General features: G+C 41.5%; 1 protein-coding gene across 1 annotated transcript in view; it reads right to left on the bottom strand.

Moving 5' to 3' along the window:
* Positions 1-22,255, bottom strand: part of LOC139412500 (AT-rich interactive domain-containing protein 5B-like) — a 62,950-nt gene that overhangs the window by 16,562 nt on the left and 24,133 nt on the right. The window contains exons 5-8 of the mRNA XM_071159278.1: positions 5,164-5,294; positions 4,494-4,863; positions 2,050-2,102; positions 1,116-1,213 (exon numbers count right to left, since the gene is read on the bottom strand). Of these exons, the coding sequence (XP_071015379.1) occupies positions 1,116-1,213; positions 2,050-2,102; positions 4,494-4,863; positions 5,164-5,294 (652 nt within the window). The remainder of the gene's footprint in view (positions 1-1,115; positions 1,214-2,049; positions 2,103-4,493; positions 4,864-5,163; positions 5,295-22,255) is intronic.

The raw sequence follows: 22,255 nt of genomic DNA, 5'->3' as shown, positions 1-22,255 counted from the left end.
TGCCACCAGGGACCAAACATATACTTCACCAAACCCACAAATGGGGTCATTTATCATACACTTCCAAGGGAGAGAGAATAGCTTTGTTTGCTGAGCTAATACAATGAAGTTAATTGCCCTCCTAGCAACTGGAATAGTGAGCCTCAGCTAAAATTCTCATCCCATAGTCTGTCTGAGTTCAGCTGAGATTTCCCGCTCTCTTTCTGACAGGGTGATATTCACTGCAGTGGAGATATTATTGGTTTGTATTGATTCAGCACAATTTCCCAGCTTTCTGTGGCTCTATTGAGAAAGGCCAGCAGTAACACCTCACTGGTCCCCTCCAGCCCCCTGTGCTGTGTGCTGTGCTGACACTGTCTATACCAGTCCTCCTAACCATGCAGGGCTGTGAAAGGGCTTTTAATGGCAGAGCAAATACAGTCCCTTCTGGCTGCGCAGGAGGTTTAAAGCTGCAGTGCTATTTGATATCATTCAAATACTGTATTCAATTTTGTATGCACTCGTGCATAGAGCATAGATAAACCTACACACATTGACTGAGCAATTCAGCCTGACTTTGTTTGTCATTTGCCTAGGTCTATACACATACTCACCCATATGCATGCGTGATATTGCTCTGCATGCCCCTCTTTTGACAGGTAAATCTGTTCCGTAGCATTGCGGAGGCATGAAAATATCAGCCTGGGGGGGGGGGGGTTCAGAGATGACTAGCCGTAAGAGGAAAGCTTTATGAAAGAGAGGTTATCTTGTATTAAGCACACAGCGTTTGTTTAACCTTGAGAATGTGTGTGTGCATGCATAATATCCTCCAGTCTCCCCCAGGATCATATCTGTTTGCTGTTTGCTTTGGTTCAGGGACCCTCTCAATAATAAAGGCTGGTTAGAGAGAGATGTGTGACTGGTTTGGTGAATATAGTTGTGCTCTGTGTTAGTATGCATGGAGCAGCAGGGTGAGAGAGTGTCTGTGGGCACGGCTTAGGACATCATGTCGAGATAGGAAGGAAGCCTTATTTCCCTAAGCAAAGTTGACATGCACCTGATACTGAGGCTGAGAGTAGCATTCCTCTTCCTCCACTGTATTAGGAAAACGGGACAGCGCTTTGTTAATAACTCACCTCTCGTAGTGTCTTCGTGTGCATGTGGCGGCACTTGTGCTTCCTGGGTTACCACCCAGCTCATCATATACATTTTTCCACTGTCGGCGAACTGTGATCTGAGAGAGAGAAACAGATTTTTATAACGCTGTATCATATAACATAATAAAATGCTGTAACAACATCGTTATAGATGCTAGTCATTTCCCCGACGTGAGTGGATAACACTAACAAAGTTATTTAGTTTGCTACAGAGACTATAACACTACTCTGTAATGCAAAACCATCTCCATAACATGCTACCAGCTGTAGCTGGCAACAACCGTCTGTACCACAGCAAGGGTAAGAGGGAAAAGTACAGTACAGTGGAATATATGCATTAAGATGCCAGAGTGACGAGTTACACCATTAAATATATACTCAAACCAACCACACAACTTCCTGCTCACAAAGACAGCAGCAGGCATGAAAGACTGATAATCATCCGCAGATAAAAAAGGCTTTAAAAGGAAAAACATCCCGATTACATGACTAGTTTCCTGTTTATAGTTTGCGGCTCGTCTCTCTGTATGACTATATGTGGCAAATGAACTAACCGGCATTCGCAATGCGTTTACTTTTCACATCAAAAGACTTAAAAATGTTGGAAACACTTCCCACATTAGTACCGAACAAATGTGGGGTAGGCTGCCAAGTGAAATGTCCCTGCTCTGCTGTCTCGCTGTGTATAATAGTGCACTTTATTTTAGAGCCTGAACATGGGAAAAAATGACAGACTTCACCAATTTCCTTGACATGGGAGAGTAACATGTGTTTTCCACTTAGAGGGGGTTTAAAACACCGGCATCATTTTGCAAAATGTGGGCCTGACCAAGATTTTTGGAGAAAAACACGACTGAGGCAGCCTAAAGAAAATAAAAGTTAAGTATGGAGCAGGACATATGTAAACACTTACCAACTCATATCCTCCGAGTTTCTGAGCAGCTTGAAACATAGTCCAAAGGTTTACTGTTAGAGGGACAACAAACAGGGAGATCAATGGTATTCAGCTAGATCATCACATACAAAGATACTGTCACATAGCTACATAAACTACAGGTAGATACAGCCTGACACCTAGCTAGCTCATGTAACAATTCAGCTGAAGGGGATTTGAATAAAGACCATTATGAGCATCTGGTAATACTTAACATTTTAGCACTCATTAACAATGTTGGCACAAATGCAAATGCAATTTTGCATAGAATTTTACATGCAAAGATCCAATAACAGACGATATCAAATTGATTATAGGTATTGTACAAAATAGTGATTATAATCAAAATACAAAGACAGTATATTTCCCTGCAAACAATTAACCCAGGTTATTGTAAGATTTTCCAAACAATGACATTGGTATCTGCTTTCTGTAACATCATTGTTTAACATTTTTATATGAAGACCTATAAATAAGGAAGGCTCGCCTAGGGAGAAATCCATCAAAATTCAATCTCTGCGTACACAAAGGCTTGCATTTGTCAAAATGGCATTTTCCTATCTCCGCATTTGACAGCATTGATTTTTCCTCCCTGCTCTTCCGTGTCTGTTGTCAATACACAGGGAGAATTACAAAGGAAGCTGGTGGGTTCTATTTGAACTGCAGAGAGTAGCATTGTGTTTTGCAACTGGATAGCAGCTATGGCTTATTAATGGGGCTGTTATGCTTCGGCTGTAATTACCACAACAGCGAGCAGAATTAGGAAGGACAGAAAAAGGAAAGAAAATGGGAGAATAGTTCTTTCTTAGATGACTTGCTCCCTGTTTTTTCTCTAATTCACTCTATTCAACGGGGCATTATCACAACGATAAGGATGACAAAACACAATGTACACTAAAACAGACATTCAAACAGGCAAATTAGAAACAAGGCATAAAGAACCTCTCTAAAGGCAGCCTGAAATAATGCGCATCACCTCCCCCGCCGCCCCACCCAACAACACGCATACCAATTCCCTAACTCCCCACTCTCCAATTTGTGACCAAGGCCATTCAAAGTGTGCAATGTGATGTCAAACTATTACCAACCATGACACACACTCCCAGCCCCCTCCCTGTCCCATTTTTTCCTCACACTCACTTCCATCGCACATTCAGAATGTGGTACCAACGCTGGGAATAGCTGTTTACCCAACTGAATGGAAGATAATGAAACCTCTTTTTGTCATGTGACCTTTTCTTCTTCTGAAGTCCATTTATCTTACGTCCTGTGCAGCATCCAGGCAAACTGCGAAAGCTAAATAAAAGAAAATAAGCCTCCTTTCTGGTGGAACAGATAAGAAACTTTGAGCCAGAGCTATAGCCTTGCACTGTGTAGAATATGCCGTTCAAATAAAAGGGGATAGATTGAAAGATTCATTTACAGTATTTTGCCTCTATCTACGCTGCGCTGTCTGCCCTACATTGTGCATTAGACGAAGTGGAATTGGTTGCTCTGTGTGCATTTCAGAGCCAGTGGCTTAGAAAGGAAGATGTAATTGAATGGCTTCTGTTAACAATCACACAAAACGTGTAGGAGGCACATCAAAAGAGGACAGGAATACATGTGTATACCGTTCAACAATCCAGTGCTTTTAAACAGTCGTTATCTTAATTATAAACCACTCATGAAAGAAAATACCAGAAACACACTTTCCATAATAGGAAAGTTTTGCTTTGATAAATGAGGCTATTGCAGTGGCTGAAAGGAATAATGAAAGCTGATTGCGTCTGAGCATATTTTGAATTAGTTATGTTTTTTTTGTAAACAGTCATGTTGCCAAGGACGAGTTTAAACTGCATTATTGGGGCTTTAATGAGAAAAGCATTATGATGTTGCTTGGTTTGTAATTCAGAACATGTACTGTATGTAAAACAGTTGGCATTATGCCTCGATACAAATGATGCTATGCTGCAGACTCAGTAACTACCGTATGCATGCATACTGAGCCACTCTCATATCATCTCAACCACAATGACCTACTTAAGAACTGCATCTTTGGTGTGAAGATGACATCTCTTTCTAAATATATACATGGGGTTATTTGTGAACCGGAACTTACATTTATGTAAAACTTGTATAGAGAGAGTAAAGTACAATACAAATCACGTCTTTTCGTATAGAGTGAATGTACCACAATGACGCATGGCTGTGCCAAGAAAATAATATTGAATGACCATTCTTGTATGGTTCTATATATAAGATATCATCTTCCCTAGCATGTGAAACCTCATTGTTGAAACATCTGAGCGAGATGTCTTGCATGTTCTGACCGTGTGAAGAACCCTTATGAATGCACATATAATGCTTTTGACAGGTGTGTGAAGATCATATATCCTATATTCAAAGCTCATATGAACATAAAATAAATATATTTCACTCACTCTGTTTAAATCCCAGGAAGGGGATCCTCTCAATAGGTGTGTCCCTTTCTTTCATGTACTTGTATAGGGCTACTAGGAAGGCCTGCTCGTCTGCACCACTCTCTTCTGATTGGATCTCTTCTGGTTCTTCTTTCTCCTCCTCCACCTTCTCCTCCCTCTCCACCTTCTCCTCCCTCTCCACCTTCTCCACCTTCTCCTCCCTCTCCACCTTCTCCTCCCTCTCCACCTTCTCCTCCCTCTCCACCTTCTCCTCCCTCTCCATCTTCTCCTCCCTCTCCACCTTCTCCTCCACAGATGCCTTTTTACAGATCCTGGGTTTGGTCGTTGTGCCCCTGCTGGTAGGAACTGTTATCTTGCAGTTAGGTTTTACCTGTAGGAAATAAAATAGTGGAAGTTGAAGGGCTTACACTCAACGTGAAGTGTGTGTGTGTAGGGGGGGGGGACTATTTAATGATTCTGTCAAAATAATTATATCACCCGCTGAAATAAAATTATGTCATTCATACAAATCACAACCTTTAAAAATGTAATTCAATCAATATGAAGTAAACTGAAGTGAATGGTGAAGGAGCATAAAGATGGAGGAATTCAGATATTTGTGGTAAGTACATGGTGGCCGCCATCTTTATGCATGGCCGCAATTGAATCAAATGTTAGGTGAGTGGTATACCTTGGTGGGAGACTTGTTCTCTAGGGTGCTGGGTTCTTGGGGCCCCTGAGGCCCCTGACTGTGGCCCTGGGAGTCCCTTCGCTGGGACACTGACAGCTTCTTCTTCCGTGGCCGACCCTTCAGGTTAGGGGCTGAGAAGATGGGGACAAAACACATGCTGGTTAGTATCCTAGAGGCAATGTTTCTGGGGTAAGGAAGGCAACCACACACAGAGCCTAGGGAAGGAAGACAAGCAAGCTGATTCTTCTGAATCATTTGTGTAATAAGCACTTTGTAAATAAAAATGTCCTTTCTATGTCACAGGAGTGTAGCGTTAGAACTATATAAACAACTGAATAACAATTCCCATCCTGTAAAGTTAAATCTATGAGAACACTAGGTCATGTTGTTGCACAACACATGCACTGATCTAATCATTATTCCCATGATTAGTTTCCTTGTAACTTGCTGATTTGAGACCTTCAACATTGCTAACGACACATAAACATGTTTGATTGGACTTCTTTGTAGGCAGATAATTCCACAGTACACATTAATTACACCATAAAGTATTTAAAACCTCAAAAGTATTTGAACGCCCACATTTTACATTGAGCAACAACTGTATTGTAACACCTTGGCAGACTGCCTTCCCTGGTAACAAAAACAATGATAAACTCAAAGGAGAGAGGAGGCACTCGATTCGAGCCAGGTTCAGTCAAGTAGTTCAAAGAGGCATTTCGTGTGCAATTACAATTAAATCATGTCCAAGGTTAGAGGCAGCCAAGGGGAATAATTTTTTGCCAGATCAAATTCTCATCAAGGTTTGAAGGAAAAAAAATTAAGCAAAACAAAGCCCAATGAAATCGAGGAGGAAGTAATCACAGGAGGTGAAAGCTATTGTGACTCAATGACCTTTTACTTCACGCTCTTTCCAAAACAGCCAGGGAAAAAGGCAAGGAAAATTACACCAAGATCTGTAATCAGCTTGGTAACTGCAAGTTTTCAGGCTACTTGGCTTTGCTGTACTGTATTTTTCTCTCTCTTTCTTTCTCTCTCTATAAAGTTGAAGTCTCATAATAACATGAAATCCAATAGTCTGCATAATGGATGACTCATGAATGGTAATACAAACGAGCTGACCTGAGCTCTACCTCACTTAGATTTGTTTTTCACCATGTATAATCAGTTTAAACAAGAGATTTCATTTCTAGAACAGGCCTTTGTAGGAATAACCCACTGGGCACAGACATCAGTTCAACCTCTAGTTTTGATTTACATTTGGTTGAGTTGTCAACTATTGTGAATTCAATGTGAAATCAACAAAAGATATCACCATGTCATTAGATTTGGTTTAAAGTTGGATGGGAAAAAAAAGGAAATGCCTTTACATTGACTACTTTTTGCACGTTGATTCAATGTCATCACATACATTTTGGGGGTTGAAATGACATGGAAACAATATTGAATCAACCAGTTTTTGCACAGTGGGATGTGACTAAATAATCCTCTTGATGTGGGCCTTTTTTAGAAACCCAATCCGTAAACTCATGACATTGAGCATGTAACTCAGAGCGTATCGCGTAAAACACTTTATGTGCGGTGCACATTTCACAGGTCAAATGCTGCAGATGTGAAGACTGGGAGTCAAAGGTTACATGCCCATTATGATGACTATGGTTGAGATTCACAGATTTCCAGATAGTGCTTTTAGAAGTGTGTTTGATTTACACAGCAGTGTGTCCAGGATTGAGAGGGTTGACACTTGATTTAGAAACTGATAATGCAATTCACTCACAATTTATAACGTGTAATTTGGTTATAGTGCAAAATATTTTTCTGGGGCAGAACTAATCGTGTGTGTTAACTCCTCTGACTACATCAGATATTTGTCTTTGAGCTGAAGCCATGGGTTTGACATGGATCTGCGGACATCTGTGCTAGTTAAAAAAAAAAGAAAACATCAAAAAGCTCCCCTCAGACTTTCAGGATATCGACTTCAAATGAGCCTCAAGGTCAAGTGGAGAAATGTGCGGAATCCTTTTATTATTCTGGGCCTGGATGCCACTGATCATGTTCCTTGATGGCAGTTAAATAAGGAACCCTCCTCACAATAACACACATGCATTAGGTCTGCTCTGGCCTTTTTTGGGTCACTGACCTGACTTAAGGTTGAATATGAAGGTTGCTGGTTTAAACCCCTTGAGGAATACACAGCTGTTTAAATGGCCAGCTGTAAAAAGTGGCAGAGATTTAGAGTGCAGGTCGAATACATAAGTTACCTTGGATAATAGCTTGCTCTCTTGGCATTGGCAGACATAAAATAACCCCTTGGGGCAAATCCATCATTTCTGTCAATGAACAGCACCCCCGAGGCATGAAAGTCACAAGGAATTCAACAGCGATGCAAGCTGACAACTTGATCTTTTGATGCAGTCCAACGCTCCTCTTAACGTCTGACAGTACCTTGTCTAATTTCTCCAATTCAATTAAGGGCTAGAACTTCATTATCATTCTGTGGACGGCACGTTTGCAAAAGCCCTTAGACACCTCCGAATGGTTTCTGAAGTTCCACATAGACAGCGCTGCCACAGGATCTGAAGGACTCGTCAACAGTGGACATTCATCTGACAGATTTCCTGAGATTATGCAGCAATGAATAAAAAGAACACTGTAGAAAAGTGTTGAATAACATTCAATCTAAATACTACCATGATTATGTCTTGATAGCTTGAAATTACAGATTTCATACACATACTATACGCTCCTGTTTTGAACTACACTATTTCAATCTGAGCTGGCAATGGTAGAGCGATGGTGCAATATAACACTAAAATGCTTCCTCGCTAAAATAGTGCTGCTGCAACAACATCTTGTGAAATGCTGCTGTACTCAGTGAAATAAATCCACAACCACATACAAATGAGTTGCCCTCTTTACTGAAGCAATGCTGACGCAAGTGCCACTTTGACTTTCTTGGTCCAAAATAGCAACTTCTCTTTTTTTATTCCCACATGACTATGAAACTAAATCAGGGGAGGGCCTATATTTAATTGACGTACAAATATGCTTTTGAAAGTCCGACATCTTCCCAACAAAAGGGAGAGATCGTTTCACTACAACCCTGTGACCCAAATGAGGCCAAAGATCATACACAGAGAATGAAGACACAGTAAGAAAGCCTGTTAGTTGCAGAACAAATTCATGTTTTTCCTTCAGGTTGAAAATCCCCTCTGAGCACCAGTGTTGTTTAAAGTGCAGGGTATTATTTGAACAACTAAACAAGGCTAATGTCCACATAAAGTCGATTTATTTTTCAGAGAGGACATTAGTATGTGGTGAGCTAACACATTTGATCTGTGTTATTAAGTTATGAACAGCAGTCAGCGTCTGACTTGTCTGACATGCTAATAATTCTCACTCTGGCATTTGACAGGTGAGCTACGCCCCTTGTGTAGCCTCAGGCTTATTTCCATGCCTAGTCATTTAGAGAAAATGGTCAGAACATCAGATGCATCAAAATTGAAAAGATACGTTCTATTTACAAAAGAATAGAAATTGTTACAGATGACACAGTTTTCAAAATAAACAGTATACAGGGTTTATTTATTATAATCTTATAGGAATTTAAGGTTTTTAAAAATGTATTTCACCCTATTCGTAGATGTTGCATGATAGTCGTGTACACTCGAATATTTGTAAGGTTCCCAGAAAAAAGTATTTGTTAGTGAAGAGGCCATGTAGAATATAAATGCAACCACAGCAGAATACATAATTTAGTTGCTGAGAGCTATTCTAAATTTAATGAAGAATGTGGTTTGCTTATTCTCAGTGAACACTGGGGACGTTGAAACACAACACATAATGCCAAGCATGCAATCACTCGTTAGTGATTACTGTTCTACCTGCTCACTAAACAGAGAGAGAGAGAGACAGAAAGAGATTAGGATGGAGGAAGCGAGAGCTGGTTGAAAGAGACAGGATTTGCATACATATTTTTCCTTTTTCATTTCCATTATTTCCACTTTTAGTGAACACCCATTATTCCTGATTCACCCATTATTCAAGCATATGTACAACTCTACAGCAAACAACATTTATTTTTTTAAATAACAGCACATAAAATCCCTACTGGAAGCAAACTTTCTGATTGTGTATGTTTTTCCTGCTGGGTAGCTCCATTGATGTGACATTTTCACAGTCACTGAGTCTGATGTGTTTGAAAGGGGGCTCTAACAGAGGGCAGCTCACTACTCCTGACACAGTATTACAGGTACTCTAGGATTAAACAGACTTCTAGAAATGAGCTAAATCCCCCAGTGAACAACAGCCTAAGGTGGGACCCACCCAGCCTTAAGGTCTTAACCTAATGTACAAGTATATATCTCTCTTCCATATACACTGAGTGTACAAAGCATTAAGGACACCTGCTCTTTCCATGACAACAATTGACCAGGTGAATCTAGGTGAAAGCTATGATCCCTTATTGATGTCACCTGTTAAATCCACTTCAATCAGTGTAGATGAACAGGAGAAGACATGTTAAAGAAGGATTTTGAAGCCTTGAGACAATTTTGTGTGCCTTTCAAAGGGTGAATGGGCAAGACAAAATATGTAAGTACCTTTGAATGAGGTATGGTAGTAGGTGCCAGGCACATAGGTTTGACTGTGTCAAGAACTACAACTCTGCTGCGGTTTTCAGACTAAACAGTTTCCTGTGTGTATCAAGAATGGTCCACCACCCAATGGACATCCAGCCAACTTGACGCAACTGTGGGAAGCATTGTGATCAACATGGGCCAGAACCTTGTAGAGTCCATTCCCCGATGAATTGGGGGTATTATTAGTATTAGGAAGATGTTCTTAATGTTTTGTACACTCAGTGTATGCAGGTTGCCTTTGATCCTCATTTAGAAATGTCACACAGTGAGGGTAACACAGAGAGGCGAGGAGTAAGGGAGATGGGGGCAGCACTGTGATTTTATAAAAATGTATTTGATCTTTATTTGATATTCTCTCATCCTCTGGCATTATGTTTAACATGTTATTCCCCAGCCAACCTCCTAATTTCCAACAAATTGTGTATTATGTGGTCCTTTCCATTTTCCTCAAAGACGATTCCTTCAGTACGCTGACTGACAGGGGAGGATGAGTGATCATTATCTCTCTAGCAGAACCCAGGCTTTTTTGCATTCCTATAGTCTTTGTAACTCATATAAAGCTTTGCCTTTGGATTTCCTTTCATCTCTGTGGTTTACTTATACTGCAGGAGCTCAGAGATGTGAAATATAGTGTGACAAGTACAGAAGTATGCTAGTAAGTGCACAGTGGGTCATTTAGGTAGTTAAACAACGTGACAGCTTGTTATCCCTTCAGAGCTTAATACTGTATACTGACATGGCTTCCAATTGCCTCTTTATGTAAGCTAACAAGTATCATAATGCTCTTATCATGGAAATTAAAAAATACAACATCCCTATTTGAATAACAATAAAAGTCAATGCAACAATAGCCATTTTCAAATGCTCAAATTTCAATATGCGACAACTGACAACACCCTCTATCCTTTTGTTTGTCACAAGAATTTGTACATTTAATTCTGCCACCATCCTGGATAGGCAACATAAATTCAATGTGAAATCGATTCTATTTCTGGGACTTGTATAACCGCAAATATAATTACATGAGAAAATTATTGCTATGCCCAACAAACGTCAACTGTGGAACATTAAAAACCTATTATCAAAGGGAACAATTTGCCAGATATAACGTGGAGGGCAAATCTAGCCATATGTTTACGAAGATGGGGACCAAATGCCAGGTAGTAATTATCAATCATCATCAAAATCCAGTCAAAACAGCAGGTTGCCTGGACCCCAGTCCCCATGGCAACAGGCCCACATCGCAGCATGTATGTTTACAGGAAATTAAATAGTCCCTTTTCAGTTCAGCCTCTTTCTTCCCTACCTCACAGGTGAACGCAGCATTTAACTGCCAGCATTTAACTACATTGTCTTTAAAGGAAAAATCCACCCAAAATCAGTCATTCCTATAATGAACAGTGTTAAATAACACTAACATGTGAGAACAATATTTTTTGTGAACAAATCTTTAATTTTGGCATTGTACGGTTGGTAGCAATGTGAAAATCTTTGTGGAAATCTGTTGCAGCTCAAGTTGACTACACAACCCACAATGCAATTCTATCTCTATGCTCTGGCCATTGATATCCTATAGGTTGTTATCAATAAAATGTCACAATAAGGTGTAGAGTGTTCGATTTGCCTGCTGGGGGGACAAGGAGACCCCCAGCTATGCTAAATCCATTGACAACTAGGTGCCGTTCTCAAGGGATTGGCAAATAAATGGTAACTATTTGGTTGGAATGGTAACTATTTGGTTGTAATGGTAACTATTTGGTTGTAATGGTAACTATTTGGTTGTAATATCATCACCTCGATCTTGAAGAGCAGTCAGAACTACACATTTCTGATTATTCCATGCAAAACATTTGCGCACATTAAGCTCTAACTGCATGCACCAAAGTCAACATGATCAACATGATCATTAAACATCAATTGTTCATGTAATTTCAGATATTTGAGGGTTGATTCACGATATCTCTAAATATTGGCCACCATTAATTGAATATTTGAGTGATAGAAAATAAAAGTGAACTATTAAAGTATGAGTGGTTTAGGTTAATTGCTGCTGACAGACATGATAGGCTACATGTTTTTATTTAACCTTTATTTAACCAGGTAGGCCAGTTGAGAACAAGTTCTCATTTACAACTGCGACCTGGCCAAGATAAACCAAAGCAGTACGACAAAAACAACAACACAGAGTTACACATGGGATAAACAAAGTTACAATCAATAACATAATCGAAAATCTGTATACAGTGTGTGCAAATGAAGTAAGGAGGTAAGGCAATAAATAAAGGCGAGTAATTACAATTTAGCAAATTAACACTGGAGTGATAGATGTGCAGATGAGGATGTGCAAGTATAAATACTGGTGTGCAAAAGAGCAGAAAAAAACAAAAACAAATATGGGGATGAGGTAGGTAGTTAGTTGGATGGGCTATTTACAGATGGGCTGTGTACCCAGATGGGCTGTGTACAGCTGCAGCGATCGGTTAGCTGCTCTGACAGCCGATGCTTGAAGTTAGTGAGGGAGATATAAGTCTCCAACGTCAGTGATTGTTGCAATTCGTTCCAGTCATTGGCAACAGAGAAGTGGAAGGAAAGGCGGCCAAAGGAGGTGTTGGCTTTGGGGATGACCAGTGAAATATACCTGCTGGAGCACATGCTACGGGTGGGTATTGCTATGGTGACCAGTGAGCTGAGATAAGGCAGAGCTTTACCTAGCAAAGACTTATAGATGACCTGGAGCCAGTCGGTTTGGCGATAAATATGTAGCGAGGACCAGCCAATGAGAGCATACAGGTCGCAATGGTGGGTAGTACTGTATTTCATTTTATTTTCAATCTCTTTTCCATTTCTAAATTAAATATACCTTCCGGTAACCCGCCTTACCCAATGTGACACGGATACGCTATTTCTTAGACCTTATAGCCAGAACCTCCATCAGAAGCTAACCAGCTAATTAGCTACTAGCTATTTAGTCACTGTTAGCCACTGCTAGCAGCCTTTACCTTCTGCACAGACACCAGCCGTTTGTTTTAGCCTGGATAATACTTGCCAGCCTGCCAGTATCGGACAGTTTTCTCCACTACAACGCTGGATTCCTGCCGTAAACCCTGGACCATTACTCCTGATCATCACAGCTAGCTAGCTGCCACCGAGTGACCCAGCCCCAAAGCTAACCCTGAGCCAGGCCCACCTCCCGGCCTACTCTGTGATCATTCGGCTATTCAGCCGATGCCTCCCGGACTCTACCACAACATGGCTAGAATCCACTACTCCACCGGATCCTTGCTGTAAGCTCTGGATCTTTGCATCGGATCATCGCTGCTAGCTAGCTGCTACCGAGTGGTTATAGTGGCTAACGCCCCTGCCCCGAAGCTAGCACCAGTTAGCCGCGAGCCAGGCGCATCTCCCGGCTAGCAAACTCCAATAATTATTTCGCTATCTGGCCCGGACCCTTTGTCGACACGGCGCCCTGCCGTACCACCACAACTGGTCCGCCGACGTAACCCCATCCTGTGCCCTCAACTGGGCTTTGCCGGACATCAGACCAGACGCTTATACTTACCCCGGCCTGCTAACCTTAAACGCTGTGTCTCCCGCGTGCTAGCTTGGTAAGGACTACCCTACTGTTTCCCTGTTCCATCTATTGCTGTTCACTGGACCCTATGATCACCTGCTGGACTGTTCATTAATCACGGTACTCCATTTTGTTTATTTTTTGTTTATCTGTCGGCCCCAGCCTCAAACTCAGGCCCTGTGTGTAGTTAACAGACCCTCTCTGCCCATTCATCACTATTTCACCTGTTGTTGTTGTCTTAGCTGATTAGGTGTTGTCTTAGCTAGCTCTCCCAATCAACACCTGTGATTGCTTTAAGCCTCGCTTTATGTCTCTTTCAAATGTCAATATGTCTTGTACACTGTTGTTTAGGATAGTTATCATTGTTTTAGTTTACTGCAGAGCCCCTAGTCCCACTCAACATGCCTCAGATACATCCTTTGTCCCACCTCCCACACATGTGGTGACCTCACCCAGCATAACTAGCCCGTCCAGAGATGCAACCTCTCTTATCTTCACTCGGTTCCTGGGTTTACCTCCACTGTACCCGCACCCCACCATACCCTGTCTGTACATTATGCCCTGAATCTATTTTACCACGCCCAGAATTCTGCTCCTTTTATTCTCTGTCCCCAACGCACTAGACGACCAGTTTTGATAGCCTTTAGCCGTACCCTCATCCTACTCCTCCTCTGTCCTCGGGTGATGTGGAGGTTAACCCAGGCTCTGCGTGTCCCTAGGCACTCTCATTTGTTGACTTCTGTAACCGAAAAAGCCTTGGTTTCATGCTTGTTAACCTCTCTAGGATATGTGGGAAGCTAGCGTCCCACCTGGCCAACATCCAGTGAGATTGCAGAGCGCCAAATTCAAATACAGAAATACTCATTATAAAAATTCAGAAAAGATACAACTATTTTACATAGGTTTAAAGAGGAACTTCTTGTGAATCCAACCACAGTGTCAGATTCAAAAATGCTTTACGGCAAAAGCATACCTTACAATAATTTTAGAACATAGCCCAGCATACAAATCATTACAAACAGTAACCAGCCAAGTTGAAGAGATACACAAGTCAGAAATATAGATACAATTAATCACTTACCTTTGATGTCTTCATATGTTTTCACTCAGAAGACAGTAATTTATTCAATAAATGTTCCTTTTGTTCAATAAAGTCTCTCTTTATATCCGAAAACCTCAGTTTTGTTCGCGTTTTCTTCAGTAATCCACAGGCTCAAACGCAGTCACAACAGGCAGACAAAAAAATCCAAATTGTATCCGTAAAGTTCATAGAAACATGCTAAACGATGTTTATATTCAATCCTCCGGTTGTTTTTAGCCTAAATAATTGATAATATTTCAGCCGGACAATAACGTTGTCAATATAAAAGGTAAACAAGAAAGGCACTCTCTCGGTCACGCGCATGAAAAAGCTCTGTGACACGGAAGGGTCCACTCATTCAGACTGCTCTTACTCACTCATTTTTCAGAATACATGCCTGAAACAATTTCTAAAGACTGTTGACATCTCGTGGAAGGCATAGGAACTGCAATTTGAGTCCTAAGTCAATGGATACTGTGATGGCATTGAATAGGAAACTACAACAACAAAAAACAAGTACTTCCTGAAAGGATTTTTCTCAAGTTTTCGCCTGCCAAAACAGTTCTGTTATACTCATAGACATTATTCTAACAGTTTTGGAAACTTTAGAGTGTTTTCTATACAAATGTCACGACTTCCGCCGAAGTTGGCTCTCCTGCCTGTTCGGGCGGTGCTCGGCGGTCGTCGTCACCGTCCTACTAGCCACCACCGATCCCTTTTTCGTTTGTCTGTTGGTTTTGTCTTATTAGTTTCACCTGTGTGTATTTTAGTTTAATTGACGTCCTTATATGTAGTAGGTTGTCCCGCCCTTGTTTTGTGCGGGATTGTTTGGATTCATGTATTTTGGTTAATACGTGTGTGTTATTTTCTCCGGTATATTTTTGATCCTGTGTTGGATTATTTCACCCTGTATGTTGGGTTGACCGTGTTTGGTTCACCGGAGAATAAAACTGTAGATTCACTGTAACCTGCTCTCTGCGCCTGATTCCACCCACCTTGATAATACGTGACAACAAATCTACTAATTATATGCATATCCTATCTTCTGGGCCTGACTAGAAGGCAGTTTAATTTGGGCACGCTTTTCATCCAAAATTCCAAATGCTGCCCCCTACCCTAGAGAAGTTAACATCAGAAGCCTCCTCCCTAAGTTTGTTTTACTCACTGCTTTAGCACACTCCGCAAACCCTGATGTCCTTGCCGTGTCTGAATCCTGGCTTAGGAAGGCCACCAAATATTCTGAGATTTCCATACCCAATTACAATATTTTCCATCAAGATAGAACTGCCAAAGGGGGAGGAGTTGTAATCTACTCCAGAGATAGCCTGCAAAATTCTGTCATACTATCCAGGTCTATGCCCAAACAGTTTGAGCTTCTAATTTTAAAAATTAATCCCTCCAGAAATAAATCTCTCACTGTTGCCGCCTGTTATAGACACCCCTCAGCTCCCAGCTGTGCCCTGGAACTAAGAACAGATATAGCCCTTGGTTGACTCCAGACCTGACTGCCCTCGACCAGCACAAAAACATCCTGTAGCGGACTGCATTAGCATCGAATAGTCCCCGCGATATGCAACTTTTCAGGGAAGTCAGGAACCAAGACACACAGTCAGTCAGGAAAGCAGAGGCTAGCTTTTTAAAACAGAAATGTTTATCCTGTAGCTCTAACTCTAAAAAGTTTTGGGACACTGTAAAGTCCATGGAGAATAAGAGCACCTCCTCCCAGCTGCCCACTGCACTGAGGCTAGGTTACACGGTCATCACCGATAGATCCATGATAATCGAGAATTTCAATAAGCATTTCTCTACGGCTGGCTATGCTTTCCTCCAGGCTACCCCAACCCCGGCCAACAGCTCCGCACCCCCCGCAGCTACTTGCCCAAGCCTCCCCAGCTTCTCCTTCACCCAAATCCAGATAGCAGATGTTCTGAAAGAGCTGCAAAACCTGGACCCGTACAAATCAGCTGGGCTAGACAATCTGGACCCTCTCTTTCTAAAATTATCCACCGCCATTGTTGCAACTCCTATTACCAGTCTGTTCAACCTCTCTTTCGTATCGTCCGAGATCCCTAAAGACTGGAATGTGAACGCAGTCATCCCCCTCTTCAAAGGGGGTGACACTCTAGACCCAAACTGTTATAGACCCATATCCATCCTGCCCTGCCTTTGAAAGCCAAGTTAATAAACAGATCACTGACCATATCGAATCCCACCATACCTTCTCCGCTGTGCAATCCGGTTCCCGAGCTGGTCACGGGTGCACCTCAGCCACGCTCAAGGTACAAAAATATATCAAAACCTTCATTGATAAAAAACAGTACTGTGCAGCAGTCTTCATCGACCTCGCCATGGCTTCGACTCTGTCAATCACTGTGTTCTTATCGGCAGACTCAACAGCCTTGGTTCTCAGACAGAGTTCAGTGTGTCAAATCAGAGGGCTTGTTGTCCGGACCGCTGGCAGTCTCTATGGGGGTGCCACAGGGTTCTATTCTCGGGCCGACTCTTTTCTCTGTATATATCAATGATGTCGCTCTTGCTGCGGGTGATTCCCTGATCCACCTCTACGCAGACGACACCATTCTGTATACATCTGGCCCTTCTTTGGACACTGTGTTAACTAACCTCCAAATGAGCTTCAATGCCATACAACACTCCTTCCGTGGCCTCCAACTCCAACCGTTCGCTGCCCAACCAGCATCACTACTCTGGAAGGTTCTGACTTAGAATATGTGGACAACTACAAATACCTAGGTGTCTGGCTAGACTGTAAACTCTCCTTCCAGACTCATATTAAACATCTCCAATCCAAAATTAAATCTAGAATTGGCTTCCTATTTCGCAAACAAAGCCTCCTTCGCTCATGCTGCCAAACATACCCTCGTAAAACGGACTAACATGCCGATCCTTGACTTCGACGTTGTCATTTACAAAATAGCCTCAAAAACTCTACTCAGCAAATTGGATGCAGTCTATCACAGTACCATCCATTTTGTCACCAAAGCCCCATATACTACCCACCATTGCGACCTGTATGCTCTTGTTGGCTGGTCCTCGCTACATATTTATCGCCAAACCCACTGGCTCCAGGTCATCTATAAGTCTTTGCTCGGTAAAGCTCTGCCTTATCTCAGCTCACTGGTCACCATAGCAACACCCACCCGTAGCATGCAGGTCGCAATGGTGGTATATCCAGCAGGTATATTTCACTGGTCATCCCCAAAGCCAACACCTCCTTTGGCCCCCTTTCCTTCTCTGCTGCCAATGACTGGATCGAATTGCAAAAATCGCTGAAGCTGGAGACTTATACAGTAGTTAGTGAGTTCCCTCACTAACTTTAAACATCAGCTATCTGTGCAGCTAACCGATCGTTGCAGCTGTACATAGCCCATCTGTAAATAGCCCACCCAATCTACCTTCCTCATCCCCATATTGTTTTTATTTACTTTTCTGCTCCTTTGCACACCAGTATTTGTACTTGCACATCACCATCTGCTAATCTATCACTCCAGTGTTAATCAGGCTCTGTCGTAACCGGCCGCGGGGCGACGCACAATTGGCCTAGCGTCGTCCGGGTTAGGGAGGGCTTGGCCGGTAGGGATATCCTTGTCTCATCGCGCACCAGCAACTCCTGTGGCGGGCCGGGCGCAGTGCGCGCCAACCAAGTTTGCCAGGTGCACGATGTTTCCTCCGACACATTGGTGTGGCTGGCTTCCGGGTTGGATGCGCGCTGTGTTAAGAAGCAGTGCGGCTTGGTTGGGTTGTGTATCGGAGGACACATGACCTTCAACCTTCGTCTCTCCCGAGCCCATTTGGGAGTTGTAGCGATGAGACAAGATAGTAGCTACTAAACAATTGGATACCACGAAATTGGGGAGAAAAAAGGGGTAAAAAATTCACAAAAAATAAGCTATTTGGTGTGGGTTAGTGGGAAATTGTGGGGAGCCGGTGTCCAAGATGGCTACACGTATCTATAGCTCTATGTGTGTGGAAAACATTTCATCACGGGTAAGGTATTTAACTTGTTTAGTATAGTCCGTTTGTAACTCCATTCACTACTTGTAGCTGTATAGTCTGTTTGTTTGTGTTGTTGGTCTTGGCTAACTTAGTGTTCCGGTTGGTAGCTAGCAAGCAATCACTCACATGGCTGCTATCACCGTCATGAACAGGGGCATGAGGGAAGCCTGACAATATAATGTTTTCCAAGTAGTGAGAATGCTTGGGAGCAGGCCATGTTGAAAAGTCATCTTTAGACATGTTGTAGTTTTGTAATTTTCTAAAATAAGCAGACAACAAGAAAATTGTGTTTGAAAAGGGTTACGTTTTTGCTGTGAGCCACTGAGGGAAACCTAGGTAACCACAGGTTGTTTTCCCCACAGGCGGCCTGAGCCGTGACTTTCTATCTAATACCGACTGGGAGTGTGGAGTTGGCTGGCTAGCTAGCAAACGTAGCTACACACAATAATACAAAAGTCAATATCAGCATGTGAAGTAGCTAGTTAGCTGTAAAATCACCTAAACAAACTGCACTATCAATTTAGGAGTTTACAATCTCACCATGTTCAACCTGCAGATTGTGTGCTTCGCATTGGAGTCTGACGTTTGCAACCGCACCATGCAATGCACCCTGGATTGAGGACACATCTGGTTCACCCTCTGTTAAATTACACATATCTCGAGGTAGGAATATCTACAAAAAAATATATATATATATATATATATATATATATATATATATATATATACATATATATATATATATATATATATATATATATATAACAATATGATCAGTTGGCTCATTCGAGAGAAGACCTCCCGCATTATGACATCAGACAGTATTGAAATCTGACCTGTATGATAGATATTTTTGTGATCTAAAAGTAATCTTCCTATTAACTTCCAGTGTAGTGAGAGCGTCTTTTACACAATGCTACGTCATACCGACTGTATTTCTGCCTGCATGAACAGCAAGAGCTCAGCAAGAGCTCGATACCCTCTTAGAAAAAAGAGCTCCAAAAGGGTTACTTCGGCTGTCCCCATAGGAGGACCCTTTTTTGGTTCCAGGTAGAACCTTTTTTTGGTTTCAGGTAGAATCCTTTTGGTTCCATGTAGAACCCTTTGTAGAAAGGGATCTTCATGGAACCCAAAAGGGTTCTACCTTGAACCAAACATTTTTTTTCAAAGGGTTCTCCTAGGGGGGCAGCCGAAGAACCAATTTAGGTTCTAGATAGCACCCTTTTTTCTAAGAGTGTAGAACATCACTCGGAGATGCCCAAAAATTATATAACATTCAAAATGGGTGAACCTTTCCTTTTAAGAGGGCATACACACTTCCTTTATGTCCACTACTATTCCATCTGGTTGGGATACCCTGTAAAACCACACATTTCACTGCACCTATCCAGTGTGTGACAATAAAACATCTTTATTTTATTTAACCACAAAGTTAAAGTTAACAGCCCTCGAAGCTCCTGATACAACTGAAGACACGTCTGTAATATCTGGATGTTGTTTAATAATGGCCCTAAGGTTTATTATGTTCCCCTGCAAAGACCAATACTCTTTTTTGTTGTCCATGTCTCTGTCCCTCTGTTTCAACTTTACATATACTACATGACTTTGTGTAGACCCACTTTCCAAGTCACAAAGGCTCAAAATACCTTCTTAGATGGCAGTGTCTACTGTATGTCATTTTAAAATGTTGTGTGAAAAGAATATTTGTGTCACATCTTACCCAACAACCATCTGATACATCACTTTTACCGAATAACCATGGTCTTTCATCCTCCTGGAATAAATATGAAATTCACTTTAAACAAGATCCGCTAATTAACATGATTAGCTAATAAACAAAAGCAATTTGAGATAAAATTATCAGAAGTGCGTATGAATTTGCCTTGTTTATTATTGCTGTCATTTGCCACTGCAGCTTTATTTGTGCAGTGTTGTGTATGCACCCCTTGGGAAGGGAACATTACTCTTTCATCAGATCAAATGAAGTGAAACGGAGTGATTCCAGGAAGAGCCAATTAAACTGTTCAAAGACGTTTATTATGGTGAGGATTATGAAATCATTTTCATTGGGTGGAGTGTGTTAAAGGGTGTGAATGTGTGTGATTGTGCTGAGCAAACTCATAAAGTAGCAGTGCTTGAGTGTACACTAATACACTCAAAGTACACTCAAGCATTAAATTGCCCCTATACCATTCTCACATGTACAATACCATACATTTAACTTAAACGTACAGTTTAACGAGTATTCTTTAATCCTGCTCTTTTAAAATGATGCATATATAAATCAGAATTTTACTTAAACACACAATTTTTCCCTCTGCCTTTCATTCTCGCTGTCCACTTTCCTCCTCATGTGATACACTCATGATCTTTGCAGCGTGCCATTGGGACTCATTAACAGACATCATTCTCCAAACTCTGCCGGCTTTAAACCACAACCAAGCTGACAAGCAGAGTAAAGAATGATCTGAACTCTGACCTTGAAAAAACCTGACAACATCCCTGTGCTCCATTTAGATCCAGTCACAGTGTGTGATTTGAACACACCAAACGCTCTGTCCCCACCCTAACATACATCTCCTCTGTCCTGGCCCATTAAGAAAGATACAAGTGTTGCTTTGTTGTCAAAAAGGAGGAAAATATCAAGCAAATACATTAAGTGTCATGTTCTAAAAATATATATCTGAGCAGTTTACATACAGTGGAGTTCAGATTTGCCTTGTGCCTATGAGTTGGCAGTGTCACTAAATGGCTATTGTTTAGAGAGAAGAAAATCCCTTTTAAGGATGAAAGTCAAGCCTAACAACACACAGAGGGGCTGTCCCAAATACGGCATGTCTTTCTGTGAGAGCGAATGTAAAACAGACAAAATTACGTAATGTGGGATTTGCTAAAAACGGGCTAACCTTCAAACGTTTCCAGATTATTGATATTGACAGAGTGAAACAAAAACGAAATGGGTCTGGCTGGGGCTTTTAAAAATCAAAGAATCTGTTTCATATATAACTACCCAGCAGTGGAGGAGCTCAAGACTTATGCTATTCATTACCGGGAAAGGAGAAATCACAGCGACCTATAAATAAATGAATGCATGAATAAACACACCCATACATCAATAAACCATAATGCATTCCAATAGATTACGCTCCAGTTACATTTGATGGGATTGAGTTAACCAAAGAGCTATTGTGACGACTTTGTCATGTAAAATCTTTGAGCATTAAACTGTGGTGGTGATAAATAATAAATGTATACTCATTTCAAATAGGTCAGGGCATGCTTTTCCACTACCTATTGTCTGTTTGTAGGGTAATTTATTCCTCTGAGAGATAGTGAGATGTTTCCCTCGCTGAATAACACAGATGCCTTCCTTCTTCATTGTACCGTGATGAGGAAGTAGTGTTAGTAAGAGTGATGCTATTTACGATACTCATAAATGATGTTCAAAAATACCAACATTCCTCTACCTGCAAATATGATAGGAGCAAAAGACTGCCCACACAACGCACTTAAAGGGGAAGTTCATCCATTTTTGCATGTGGCCTTATTTTCACTCAAACTTCCCATTTAAAATACAAACTTCAACGGTGTGTAATATCATCCCTTGTGACTCATTGACTCCAGGCCCCAGCATACTACTCCACAACCTCTATACGATGTGTTGTGTAGGAATTAAGCGACTTCAAGAGCCTGTGAAAATCCTCTCCTTACTCTCTCTGTCCAGATAAATCATACCTCTCCAGGCTGTTTAATGTACAGACAAAAGGCCTGTAATAATGTACAGAC

This window comes from Oncorhynchus clarkii, chromosome 1 (genome assembly GCF_045791955.1).
Source record: "Oncorhynchus clarkii lewisi isolate Uvic-CL-2024 chromosome 1, UVic_Ocla_1.0, whole genome shotgun sequence".
Lineage (NCBI taxonomy): Eukaryota > Metazoa > Chordata > Actinopteri > Salmoniformes > Salmonidae > Oncorhynchus > Oncorhynchus clarkii.
The sequence above is the reverse complement of the archived record's forward strand: the minus strand, read 5'-3'. Positions and strand labels throughout refer to the sequence as shown.